The sequence below is a fragment of the Perna viridis genome, chromosome 5, assembly GCF_037379345.1.
Source record: "Perna viridis isolate PV_CMFRI_1.1 ecotype Kerala chromosome 5, ASM3737934v1, whole genome shotgun sequence".
Lineage (NCBI taxonomy): Eukaryota > Metazoa > Mollusca > Bivalvia > Mytilida > Mytilidae > Perna > Perna viridis.
In genome coordinates, this window is record NC_142449.1 from 45,573,347 (window position 1) to 45,585,680 (window position 12,334).

General features: G+C 34.5%; 1 protein-coding gene across 2 annotated transcripts; it reads right to left on the reverse strand.

Annotated features, from left to right (window-relative positions):
- Positions 1 to 495: 495 nt before the first annotated feature.
- LOC148617914 (uncharacterized) lies at positions 496 to 10,514 on the reverse strand. Of its 2 annotated transcripts, none has more exons than XM_088585567.1 (2): positions 10,283 to 10,514; positions 496 to 1,836 (listed from the first exon to the last, which is right to left on the reverse strand). In XM_088585567.1, exon 2 carries the CDS (start codon positions 1,791 to 1,793, stop codon positions 1,062 to 1,064), a length of 732 nt encoding a protein of 243 aa, XP_088441693.1. In that variant the 5' UTR covers positions 1,794 to 1,836; positions 10,283 to 10,514; the 3' UTR covers positions 496 to 1,061. The 2 variants fall into 2 exon arrangements, with proteins under 2 accessions (XP_088441693.1, XP_088441694.1); XM_088585568.1 differs by lacking the exon at positions 10,283 to 10,514 and adding an exon at positions 3,116 to 3,252.
- Between the last annotated feature and the right edge of the window lie 1,820 nt (positions 10,515 to 12,334).

A 12,334-nucleotide genomic window follows, 5' to 3' on the forward strand; every position in this document is an offset into this window, starting at 1 on the left:
CTAGGTGAACGCGTCACCACTCCAATGCAGTTGAAATAAAAATATAGAAGAACTATACCCTCCCTTTTAGATGTCCCATTACTCTAATAAACGAAAAACCAGAAATAAAAACAAAAAAAATAAGTAATTATACAAAACAAAAGGGGCATTCCTATCATAATTACCAACATTGTATTTTAAACTGTTAAAATTTTGAGTTATCCCATGGTCTCGGCTGGACAGACGGATGGACGGTGTATACAAGAGAATACCAAAAATGTTTCATGTAATTACAGTTATAAACATACTGTTTACGTATGTACATATAATATTAATAAACTTAAAATAACCACAAGGGCCAGATTTAGAGCTTATGCCCCTGCTCCCCATTTAAAAGAGCAGACAAAATGATAAATGAAAATACCAAATACATGTACAAAAATACCAATAATATAACTTCCCAAATGCTGCGGTAGATAAAGTAACTTCTAAAGTGGCATATTTAAATTCTACATCTGAAAACAAAACAATTAATTCTTTATAAAAGTACATATCATTTCTTACAATGTTATGATATCACAGCAATTGAATAATTATACTCTTAAAATACATGTACAAGTAATCTGTTGTAGTATTGTTAGGCCATTGCGATATGTTGTTACACTAGGTCTATCAGTTGTTAAGTAAGATAATTAGTCCTGGTGATTCTGAATTACCAGACAATATCCACACTTAATGCGTTTTTGGTACTGTCTTGTGGACTCTAGGTTTAATACGGAAATATCCATCGACCAATGACAACCTGAGTACTTAAAAGTGTCAGATCGATTTGTGTTTTGCAATGTAGCGCGATAGTTTTTAATTAAACATATCATTTACAGTGGTTGATCCAGGGGAGGGTCACCCCTCCTTTTTATTGGAAATTTTGTCATTTCTATGTGTAAAATTGCCAAAAATAGCAAATAATGTCCTAGCACCCCTTTCCCTGAGGAACCCCGGCTTGCACCCCTCATTTTCAAAGTGTCTGAATACGCCACCTGCATTTATGATTTATAATCCAAAAATGGTACCAACATCTGGAGTTAGTACAGAACTTCTTCTGTCGAGTTCAACATTGAGTGAAAGCTGTCTTCCATACTGTAACTTGTTTTTGGTGCAATATCATTTTGCCATTGTTCGAACTCATTGAAGTTTTGAACGTCCATTTCATTTACGTTATCTTCTTCCATTAAAGAAAATTTGTCGTCTTCTTTGATACTCGAAGAAGTACTGGGCACGCGCGAAAAAGGAAATTTCTGAAAGACACTTCCGGATTTATCCTTTTCGGTTGTCTCTGAATTAGCAAATTTAGAAAAATATATGTCATTGTGTAAATTAGAAAAATAGTCTTCAATTTTCTGTCCTTCTAATGCTGTTGAGGTGTACAAATGCTGCATTGCTTTTGGAACATATCCATACATGCTATCAACATTACCACAATTACTCCGGTTTGGTTTATCTCTATAGAATAAACTGTGAATTTTAGGATTCGTAAAATTTCCGTAATGTTCCTCTGAAATTGTATTATCGTCCATGTTAAATATGTCCTGGATTCTACGTCTTTTATTAGGCACGTTATCTTGAACACTAAGTCTATTGTTGTCAAATGTTTCATGTTCGGTATTTGGATGTGTTTGCTGTTCTTTATCATCCAACAATTTGCGTCTCTGTAAGGTCACGGCATTATTTTTTCGTCTGTTTCTATGACGACCATGTGTTTTTCCTCCTAATGATTTTCTTCGTGGGAAACACAAGAAACTCCAAAACGACGACATATCCTTGTTTGTTATCTACTACTTCGAATCACATTTATTTCAACTAGAAAAGAAATCACCAAGATTTTAGTGTCAACAGCCTTAAAATGGAAGCGCGTTCGCCTCTCTTTTGAAAAAAAGATAAAAAAAAAAAAAATACATGTATGACGTATCTTGAGGCAATCACTTACTTTTAGAGGTCCTTCAATAATTTACTACCTTGATATGTTTTGTTGGTCGTAATTTTGTTACCCCCTAAATCGGTAAGAAAAATGCTTGCATGAAATCTTAAATTTTCACCACAAGTTTCACCCCCATAATATTTTTGCCTTGCTTTACAATAAATGCCCCCTCCCCCAATTCAAATCCTGGATACGCCCCTGGTATCCTGTCATGCAGTTCGCTCATAGATTCGATCCACCCCATAATATCAAATGATTACCCCTTTGGGTTCTGGCTAAAGATGTTTTAAATTAGAGAAAATAGGAATTACGATGAAATAGAGGTTAATGACAGTTAAAACAGTAAACAAATCCGGACGGAAATGAAGTATAGAAAAAAAAAGACGGAGAAAGAGGAACCAGGAACGGTCAAAATGTTTTTGTTTACTTGGTAGACTAGTTATGTAATCAAAATAAACTTGCTATGCATTTTAAACCTTAATTTTATATTTCCATTTTGTAGTATAGTCTGGAAACGTGCCAGTTGTAATACTATTTTATGATATATTTTAGAATGTTACTAACAGAAAGAGTAATCAAGGGAACCAAGGTCATAAAGGTAATAAAAAAGAATGTAATCAAGGGACACAGACCAGACATGGAAAACAAACATACACAACAAAGGACATAAAGTAACTAAAATCATACATACAAAATAACAAAAGCAAATGAGCAACTCGGGCTCCACTAAAAACTGGAAAAAAATGTACAAGAACTACAGGTATACTGTAGATTTCTTTCAATAATATTGCAAAAATAGAAAAACTGTATCGATCTTCCACCACGCCTTTTTATTATTAGTTTTAAAGGTTTTTTGTTACTAGTTCTATATTATATTGTCGGATAGAAAATCAAACAAAATAAATAGCCTTTCAAATACAAACACATTTAGTTCTTGGTTCTATTGTCAATTAAAAAATGATAAAAGGCGTTAAAGACTCAGCATAAGGCTGACATAATCTTTTATTACTAACTTCTTCCTTATTAAGGCATAGTTCTACTTTACAACTATGACTTATTAAACCCCGAAATAATATTTCCTTCCTATAAATACTTATACTTTTTAATCAAAACTTCCCCAAACCCGAAATGTCTTTTTAAAGTAAAAAAAATATTCCCTACCTAATACAGCCGTCATTAAGCCGCCATGCTGAATTCCAAACAAGAAAACAGCATCATCATAGGTTACACTATTGGAAAATTGTTATATTGAATAATTCATGACCAAGCTCTCGTTACTATTTACAGTGTTACTGCCAGTTTAAATAAATCAAAGAATTCTAATTAATATAACATTAACTCATTTACTTCCGTATAGAAATGGAAGATATAAATTATAAAAAGAAAAAGAAATATAATCCAGATTTTTTGCAAGGTTCCTAAAATATATTATCTAAACTTTTACTTAGATACAAGTCAATTTAAAGTTTATTTTAGTATCTTTATAGATTACATTCGATGTAAAGAAATCATTCACTCTGGATGAATCGAGATTGTTTTTATTGACATTAACTATATGTCTCTCAAAATTGTACAATGAATAAAATTTAAACCTGTCTAATGCAACACCACCTGAGTATTTAAAATTATTTTTTTTGTCTTTTTTTTTATAAATCTGACGCAACTATCAGTCTGCAAAAAAAAACTATTTTCTTTTATATCACTTTTCAACTTTTAGCCCAAAAAGCAAATTTTACGGAGTCTAATCGTAATGTACATCTTTTCACAGACCGATTCTTTTTATTGTGACAACCTTACAAACTGAGTAAACACTGAAGAAAATCAATGGGATCACATTTCGACCGCTTTTTAAAGGAACATTTGGACTGGTTATATTGAACACCGTGATAGACTAAGCGACAATGCAATCAATGAATCGTAGAATGTGGTACAGAATAGATCTAAATATCTATTGACTTCGGGATTCGTAAATATCAACTCAATTTCTTTTTCAATGTTCAATGTCAACAGTTTCTATATTATTTATGATAAAAGGTTTCAGAGTGCGTTCGAATTTGTATTCAACGCATTAAAGAAAAGTCCTTGGGGACATGCTTAGCAGTATATCAATTTCTTTGACTATATTTATCAATTGGAATCAAATCGGAAGTCGTTGGCTTTAGGCTGGGTCATGTTATGTATGGACAATTTAACAAAAAATGACGTCATAAAACACGCTCGCTTATTTTTATTACATGTAGTTAGACCAAGAGACTGAACTTATGAACTTCTTTCTCTACAATATTTTTTAAAATAGTTTTGAAAAGGGAGTCAGATTTTCCTATCCAACGTCCAACGTAAGTCAAAAAGGAGAGGGTTAGCTCAAATTAGCAACTCGGACTCCACTAAAAACTGGGAGCATGGACCTGGTGCACCGGTAGGGCAAGCGTCCTTTGCCCCCCCCACCAGAAACACCAGCCGAGTTGCCCACAAAAAGTCAAATCCGGGGTAGACAAACGAGGAAAGGAAAACTATGACCCGTTGAATAAATCAGTTTTCACGGTGCAGCTTGATACACCATAACGATACACGAGCATGATGACGACCATAAAACTTCTGTAGTGATGACTTCAATCTTGTAGCAACATAACCCTCTTACAGAAGCCTATTTGTTAGAGTTCTAGCGCGATATAAAAAGTCTGCGTAGTTTCGGCATAACGTATGAGTTGTGACATGAAGGTCTCAGTATCGTATTAATTTTCCCATAGACCTCTATAGTGAAGTGCATGTTTTTAGGATTTTTTAAAAAATATGTAAATTGATTCAATAAAACTTTCACTTATGTAGCATTTCTAAGGACATGTGAAAAAATAATTTCCTGCAAAGAAAATAGGGTGAGTCCACGAAGATTGGACAGAAAAGTAGTCTTGAACTATAAATAGCCATTTTCCCTATTTTCACTTTCGTTTTGCACTCACCTAACCAACCTTTTCAGTGGAACATTTTTATGATATTATGTTAGATTTTCTTTTAAAAAAGTTCTTCATCTTACAGTGTGATGTTTGCTCTATTTTTTAAGTCATTGTTCATGTCTTTTGACAAAACATTAGTTTGTAGAGAGGCAAAAAGAAAATGCACTATATTTTTATGGCATCCATGTTTTGACGTACACCCGCTCAGGGATATGCAATACGATACTGGTACCTGAACACTCCATACGCAGATGCTAAAGGGATGTTGCCAAAGATGAAAGGAAAGTTGCCAGTTCTGAATGAAAAGTCATCACGTATGTTGTCAATAGTTTGGTCAATAGTTTTCCTTTACCATCGATTTCTAAGTGTAGGTCAAGATATGAGGCTGACCTTACAGTGTCTGTAGTATCCTTTATCTCAAGTTCTTTGGGGTAGATGCGATGTATCAAATCCCCGAAATTAGGATTGTTTAAAGATAATACGTCATCTATATATCGGAATCTGAGATTAAAGGATTTAGCCAAACGATATTCTTTCTTTCGGATCAAATCATCTATAAAGTCAGCCCCATAAGAGTGAAGGAATAGGTCAGCAAGTAAAGGAACACAATTTATTCCCATTGGAATGCCGACCGTTTGTTTAAAAAAAACATGTCCACCACACTGGACGAATATGTTGTCGATTAAAAATTCCAGCATTTTGTAAACATCTTCCTCTGTATATCTGGAAGACGATTTGGAATTATTTCCTACAAAGTATGAGGAATCTCTACTAAGAACTATATATTTGTACCATCTTTTTTGGAAAAACAATGATGTATAATGTTTTTAAGTCGGGATTTTAACTGAGTATGGGGAATAGAAGTATACAGTGTTGAAAAATCATAGGTTTAATCCTATTATTTTCAGATTATAGTCTTGAACTGATTGTCTCCAAACGATCTTTCGAATTTTTCAGGATCCACATTGAATTAATACCACTACGAGAGTAACAAGTGTTGTGGTAGGACTGCAGAATCTCTTTGACAGTTGTGAGTATAGAAGTTAAAAGGTTTGAAAGAGGTTTGGTGGTACATTTTGCAGATCCAGCTATGAAACGTTGTTCGTATGGATTCTTGTGGAGTTTAGGAATCCAGTACATAGACGGTAAATCACAATCATCGTCCTTGGTAGAGAGACCAAAAGACGATAGCACAGATTTATGGTTTTCCACAATCTCTTCTTTGGAGAGTGTGGTAGCAGTATATGTCGTATCACTGCTATCAGTTTCTACGTCTACCTCTGATAATAAGCATTTGATGAAAAACGTTTTGCAGACGAAAACAATGTTGTTTTGGGCTTTGTCTGCTGGTACGACAACATATTTGTCATGTATAGTAGACAATATTTTTGCTACATCGGGGTCTTTGAAAACTGATGTAGCTTTGACACTCTTGACCTACTGAAAACTTTCATTCGTTTCAAAATTAAAGACCTCACGGCCTTTAACCACTCTGAAGGAGAATCAATGTCTTCTTGTTCTCGTTTTATCCATTTTCTTGCATAGTCCTCGACGGCATCCATAAGAACTTTAAAGTTATAATTCCAATTTATGGAGCGTGGTTCACAGTACTTGGGACCTTTAGAAAGGATATTACGCAGAGTACTTTCTCAGCTATGTTTTTTTTTCGCTATTTAGGAATTTTTAATGCTAGTCAACCTAAATTCTATTCTTGTCTCTTTCTTTATCCTTAATTTGAAAATATCACCACGCCCATTCTCCATGAAAAATCGAAAGATTACTGTGTAAGAGCAAATGCAAGGAGAATATGGAGTCAGTCTGAACTTTCACCGTTTTATTAAGCTTTTTCCTCGTCCAAAGCTAGAACCGCCTATTGGTACCAAAATATTAAAACGAAGAACAACTTTTATTACCCAATATAGGGTCTCCAAGGGACGAAAACATTTATAAATAACTATTTTGACATTAACACCAACAATAGCAAACATCTTTCAAGAAGCAATCGGAACTCCTCAGCTTTTCTTTCTATTTACAGGTGTCATACCACTATTTCTAGTTTCCATTACTTTTTTATGCTAAATTTAGCTTTTTATAAGGCTCAATTTATTTTTTTGTAAAAATACTAACATACCTTATGTGCCTTCTAAGAAAGAATGATAAAGTGAAAGTAGACAGGTGAAGAAATCACTACTTTCGTTTTGAAATTTAGCCATATCAAGGGACCTAGAGTTTTTGTTCAGAATTGTTTTACCTAGTACATTGAATAAAGAAAATGAAGTCTTTAGAGTATTGCTGATCCTTTTAACTTGCATATGACACCAAGTTTGTATAACCACTAAACAACGAAAATGATATGGTGCAATATTGAGACTACTTCGTGTCATTTTCTTGCATTTGCAGGCGACTGGTTTCCGAAATAGTGGTATATTCAATTTCACGAAACCCTATCAAGATTTTGTTTGAAACAGAATGAAATCAGTCCAAGTTACTTTGATGTTTACATTAGATTGATGCAAAATGCTGAGTATAAACGTCCAATGATTTGTGAAAGTTGTGTTCCTTATCCTAGGTCTACCTCCTTTAACAAAATGAATAGTTTTGTTTGTTGTTTTACAATACCAGTGTAAACGAACCCTTAGCCATTTCCCCAGTAATTTAAGTTTTGTTTTCCTTCCCACCTATTTGGCAGCAATCCATACCTCCTCAGACTCAGCGACAATAATTTAACTTCTACTACAATAATCTCTTTGCTGTTAACTTTTCATCGTTTTTCAATGTAAACTGATATCCAATTAATCAAATTTAGAGCTTGTGCTAATATATAAAAAGGTTTGTGGTAAAAGGCAAACATTTTAAAAACAAATTTAAAATCAGCAATTTCTACTTATACCAACCAGACACAGACAAAATGCTGGAGATAAAAATAGACTACGTTTAAATCATTTTTTTGGGCATTTTATTCACAAAAACCTGGTCGAATTTACACGTATTTGTTATCAAGAAAAGCGATCAGGTTTCTTTTATGGACCTACATGTACCTTCACCGAAATAATGCATGTTAAGACTGAAGTTTATAAATAAATATAAAGTGTTTAAATGCTTCTTTTACTAATGCAACCTTTAAAATCTACTCTTTCCATTAAATATTCGTAAACACTCGACATCAACCTGCATTGCCGTCTTCAAAGCTCAAAGGAGAAAGTTCAGTAAGGACCGCTTTTTTGGCCTCTTAATGTGTGTATTTTTTTCAAATTTGATTAAAGCTGATTCCTTGGTTGTTGTAGTATTATAGTGAAATGGTCGCAAACACTGTATAAAAGTTATTTTTGACGATATTTATGACGTTATTCCAAAAATAACAGTATGCAATTTTGTAACTTTTACAAAAACCTTAATTTGTTCACTCAAGATATTTTCACATGAGTTGTAACTGACAATTATATACAAAATATATCAAGCCTAAGAATAAACACCTATGTGGCCATCGTTAAAAGAATGAAAAAACACCACAAAGCTTAGTGTTTTCCAGCCTATTTGATAGATTTTTCCAATATCAAGCCAAGTTTTGAAGGGCATCTACGACTACGACCTATATGTTCTATTTATTACCATAACTAAATTGAATCGACTAAATACATGTAACACGTTAATTTTTCCTCAGGTAGACTTTGATTTTGAGGCCATATTTTGCCCTTACTGGACCAACTTCTTTGTTAACTGGTATTATGTAGAAACATAATGATGAAGGGCAGCTTGATATCCTACTCCCATCTATATTTTATAATAATCTCTTCACTTGTGTTTATGTTTTACGAATTTAATGTCGAATTTGACAAAACATTTTCCCTGCACTAAACAACAAAGTCTTCAACACTGTAACAGTTTATCACAAACTACCACAGAACATTTTGTCACAGTTCCTCACAATTCTACACCCAGAGCGGTTTCTGACAATTCTACCCCCAGAACGGTTTCTGACAATGACTACCACCAGAGCGGTTTCTGATAATTTTACCCCCAGAGCAGTTTCTGACAATACTACTCCCTGAACGAATTCTGACCATTCTATCCCCGTGCAGGTCCGGGTGTCAAAAGAATGAGCCTACAGCAGCGCTAAGCTTGTCGTAAAAGGCGACTAAATAGTGCTCAGAAACCTAGCCGGGGGCTAGGCGCTCTGCCCACAGAGCAACTTGGATGTGTGCCCCAGGTGGCGGAATGGGGTACCCCTGGCATATTACATGCTGGGGTTGTCATGCTATAATACGGAAAACCTGACCGCAAACCATGGTGCACCGTGCTGGGAAAGATGTCACGTTCCTCGCACGTTAAAGAACCCTACTGTGGTATTCGATAGTTAGTAGGAGCCTTTGCGCTCCGCCACAGGAGGCTAAATTGCCCGACCTTACCCATCCCCCATTTTTCTAGTGGCAATTGAAATTTGTCGACCCTATTATCCTGTCTCATCCTTTTTTTTCATTTCATTATCATCTCATGTTCATATTATCATCCTTTTCATGTTCATCGTCTGAATATAGCTGAAATATTGCTGTTCGGACGTTAAACCCCAACAAACAAACAAAAACTGACCATTCTACCCCCAGAGCGGTTTCTTACAAAACTACTTCCAGAACGGATTCTGACAATTCTACCCTAGAGCAGTTTCTGACAATATTCATGACTCCCAGAATGGACTCTGGCAATTCTACTCCCAGAACGGACTCTGACAATTCTACTCCCAGCACGGTTTCTGAATATTTTACTCCAAAACAGTTCCTGACAATTCTACACCCTGAACGGTTTCGAATAGAACAGTTTGGGACAAATTTACTCTTAGAACAGTTCCAGACAATTCTACTCGCAGAACGGATTCTGACAATTCTACTCCCAGAGCGGTATCTGACAATCCTACCCCTAGAATGTTTTCCGACAATTCTACTACATACTCCTAGAACGGTTCTCATACAAGACCGTTGTAGATACAGTTTTAGGGCCTCTCATTTTGTTTAAGACACTTTCTGGAATTGTATATTACACTTGCTAAACCTTATATCAAATTTTAAAAAATATGACGTAATTATTTGAAATAAAAGTAAACCATCTGTAAGACAGTTTAAGTTTTTAGAGGAAGACCTACATCTTGATCTAATGTTTAAAAAAATACTTATTTGAAACAAAAGTAGACGATTAAGCAACGATTATATACCATTTTGGCGTCTCTTGTTATATAACGATTGAGTTCGACAAGTACATATATGTGCTCTTTAAGAAGTAAACGTTTTCCACGGTAATTTAAAATGGAATTTTTGTGCGCCATTTTAGAATTTAATGCAAGCCGTGAAATCAAACCTAAATGTAACAAAACACTTGAAACACTTACCTTTAAAGTTCGCAATCTATTGTAAAAAATGATACCAGACACAAAAAAACGTGGATATTCTACTGTTACCGGAAGCTATCTGATCTGTTCATCAAGACAAATCGCCATTTGATCTGTAACTGTCCTTTTGAAATGGTTCAAAAATAATTATTATGGTTTGTGAATTGATACTGATCAAATTAAATCGATTGGATGACGTTATATGTTGTTTACTGTTGTGTAGAAAAGAGTTTTAAGCTGCTTGACTTCTATTAAAAGTATTCGGTGAACCGAAACGTATGAATAACGGTGATTTAAATGAACAGACATAGTGTGTGTCATTTAATTCAAACATTTCGACAGTTTGACGAGAAGTCATGTTTATAAGCAAAATAATAAAATATTTGTCAAGTTGGCAATATCAGCTTCATTCTTTCACCTAAATCCTCGTATAAATTCTTCTCTCTTACTTCTTTTCCACAGAAACTCTTCTGCGCATTTGAATATAATTCCTTGAAGGTATTGGTTTTTTTTACCTTTTAAGGAATGGCGGGAAAATCATCTAGTTTTTCAGGGGTCTAAGCGCAACTGATGCTTTTCAAAGTTTTCAACAACAAAAAATTAAACTAGTCATTTCATTGCACAATCTTTTCTTATATATGCATCGTTTTTAACCAATCTGTGCCACTCTAATTCAAATATACTTGCATTATTTACCAATTACATTACCCTTAAATTCCTGGGTAGCGTCAGATCTCTTTTCATTCTTAAAAACTAGGCAGAATACTTCCTTTTTTATTGCTGGGATATGACAGATGGCCAAAAGCAATATTCGCGTTTGTTGTTTTTTCCAACGTATTTTGATTTGCGATTAAATTAGAGTTATCCTCCTTTGTACCATTTTATTTAAACTATGGTTAGGCATCAAGCAGTGTTGATTCGGTGATACCATGTTCCTAACTGAACTGTGTTTGGTGGCAGTTCTTGTGACATTCTTTTTCGACGACGCGACAAAAAGTTCTCATGACTGACAATGTACTCCTACAACGTAAGAGGTTGGAATTTCGCTCGGACCGTGATGGCACCGAGTCAGAAAATAGCTTGTCCGACAACCTCTAGCATTGCTGGAACAAAAATAATAATCAATCCGAAACAGATAATGTATTAAAATTGATTTAAATCAAGCCATAGATGCACAGATTTTGACTTTTGAACTACATACCTTTTACATACACGTTTAATCTTAACCTTCAATGTTCATTTTTCAAGATGTATGAAGTTTTTATGAAAGTTGTATGTTTATAGAAAATGAGGGTTTATTAACTTCGGTAATATTATTCCGATGATGCAGGCGTCAAAAGTGAACTGTAGCCTGTTATTCTCCAAATTGTATTTTGCTTATAGTGCACACTGAATAACCTGCCTAGCATGTTATTTTCAAGTGAGCACCACGGGAGTTCAGGTTATTTCAAATAGATCGAAAAAATATAACAGTCATTCATTATAATTTAATTCTAGTATCAAAATTTAAGGAGTAAATCAGCAAAAAAGGCTGATGACGTCAGTCTCATTACAAACTTTAGTGTATGAGATGATGGACAAAATTTGCCATCCAATCAGGAAACGTGTTACACCTGAAGTTATAATACGATCAACTGTAAAACTCAAAATATATTTTGGTTGCAGAAACTTTAACTTTGATGTTTCGCGGTTTTTATCAAATCTCGGATTCCGTAACTGCTCTTATACGTCATTTTTGAAGCCGAATGTCACATGAGTTACATTATTGCAGCATTACGCCGGTATGGTGCCGCAATCTTCCACTCTTAAAGCGAAATACCGCTAGTCCATTGAGTCGCTTCCGAACAGACCAATCTACTCTTTTTTGTTAGTAATCGAAATTATTTTGTGTGCGTGTGTTTGTGGTCAATAAAAACTGTTGATTTTCATTGGAAATTGTGTGTCAAAAGCAATATAAAATACAGTACTTGTACACCTGTTTAAAACATTTTGATCGGGTACATATCTTGCCACTCAGCAGTAAGCAATCGCCTGCAAATAGTTTGTCGGTTC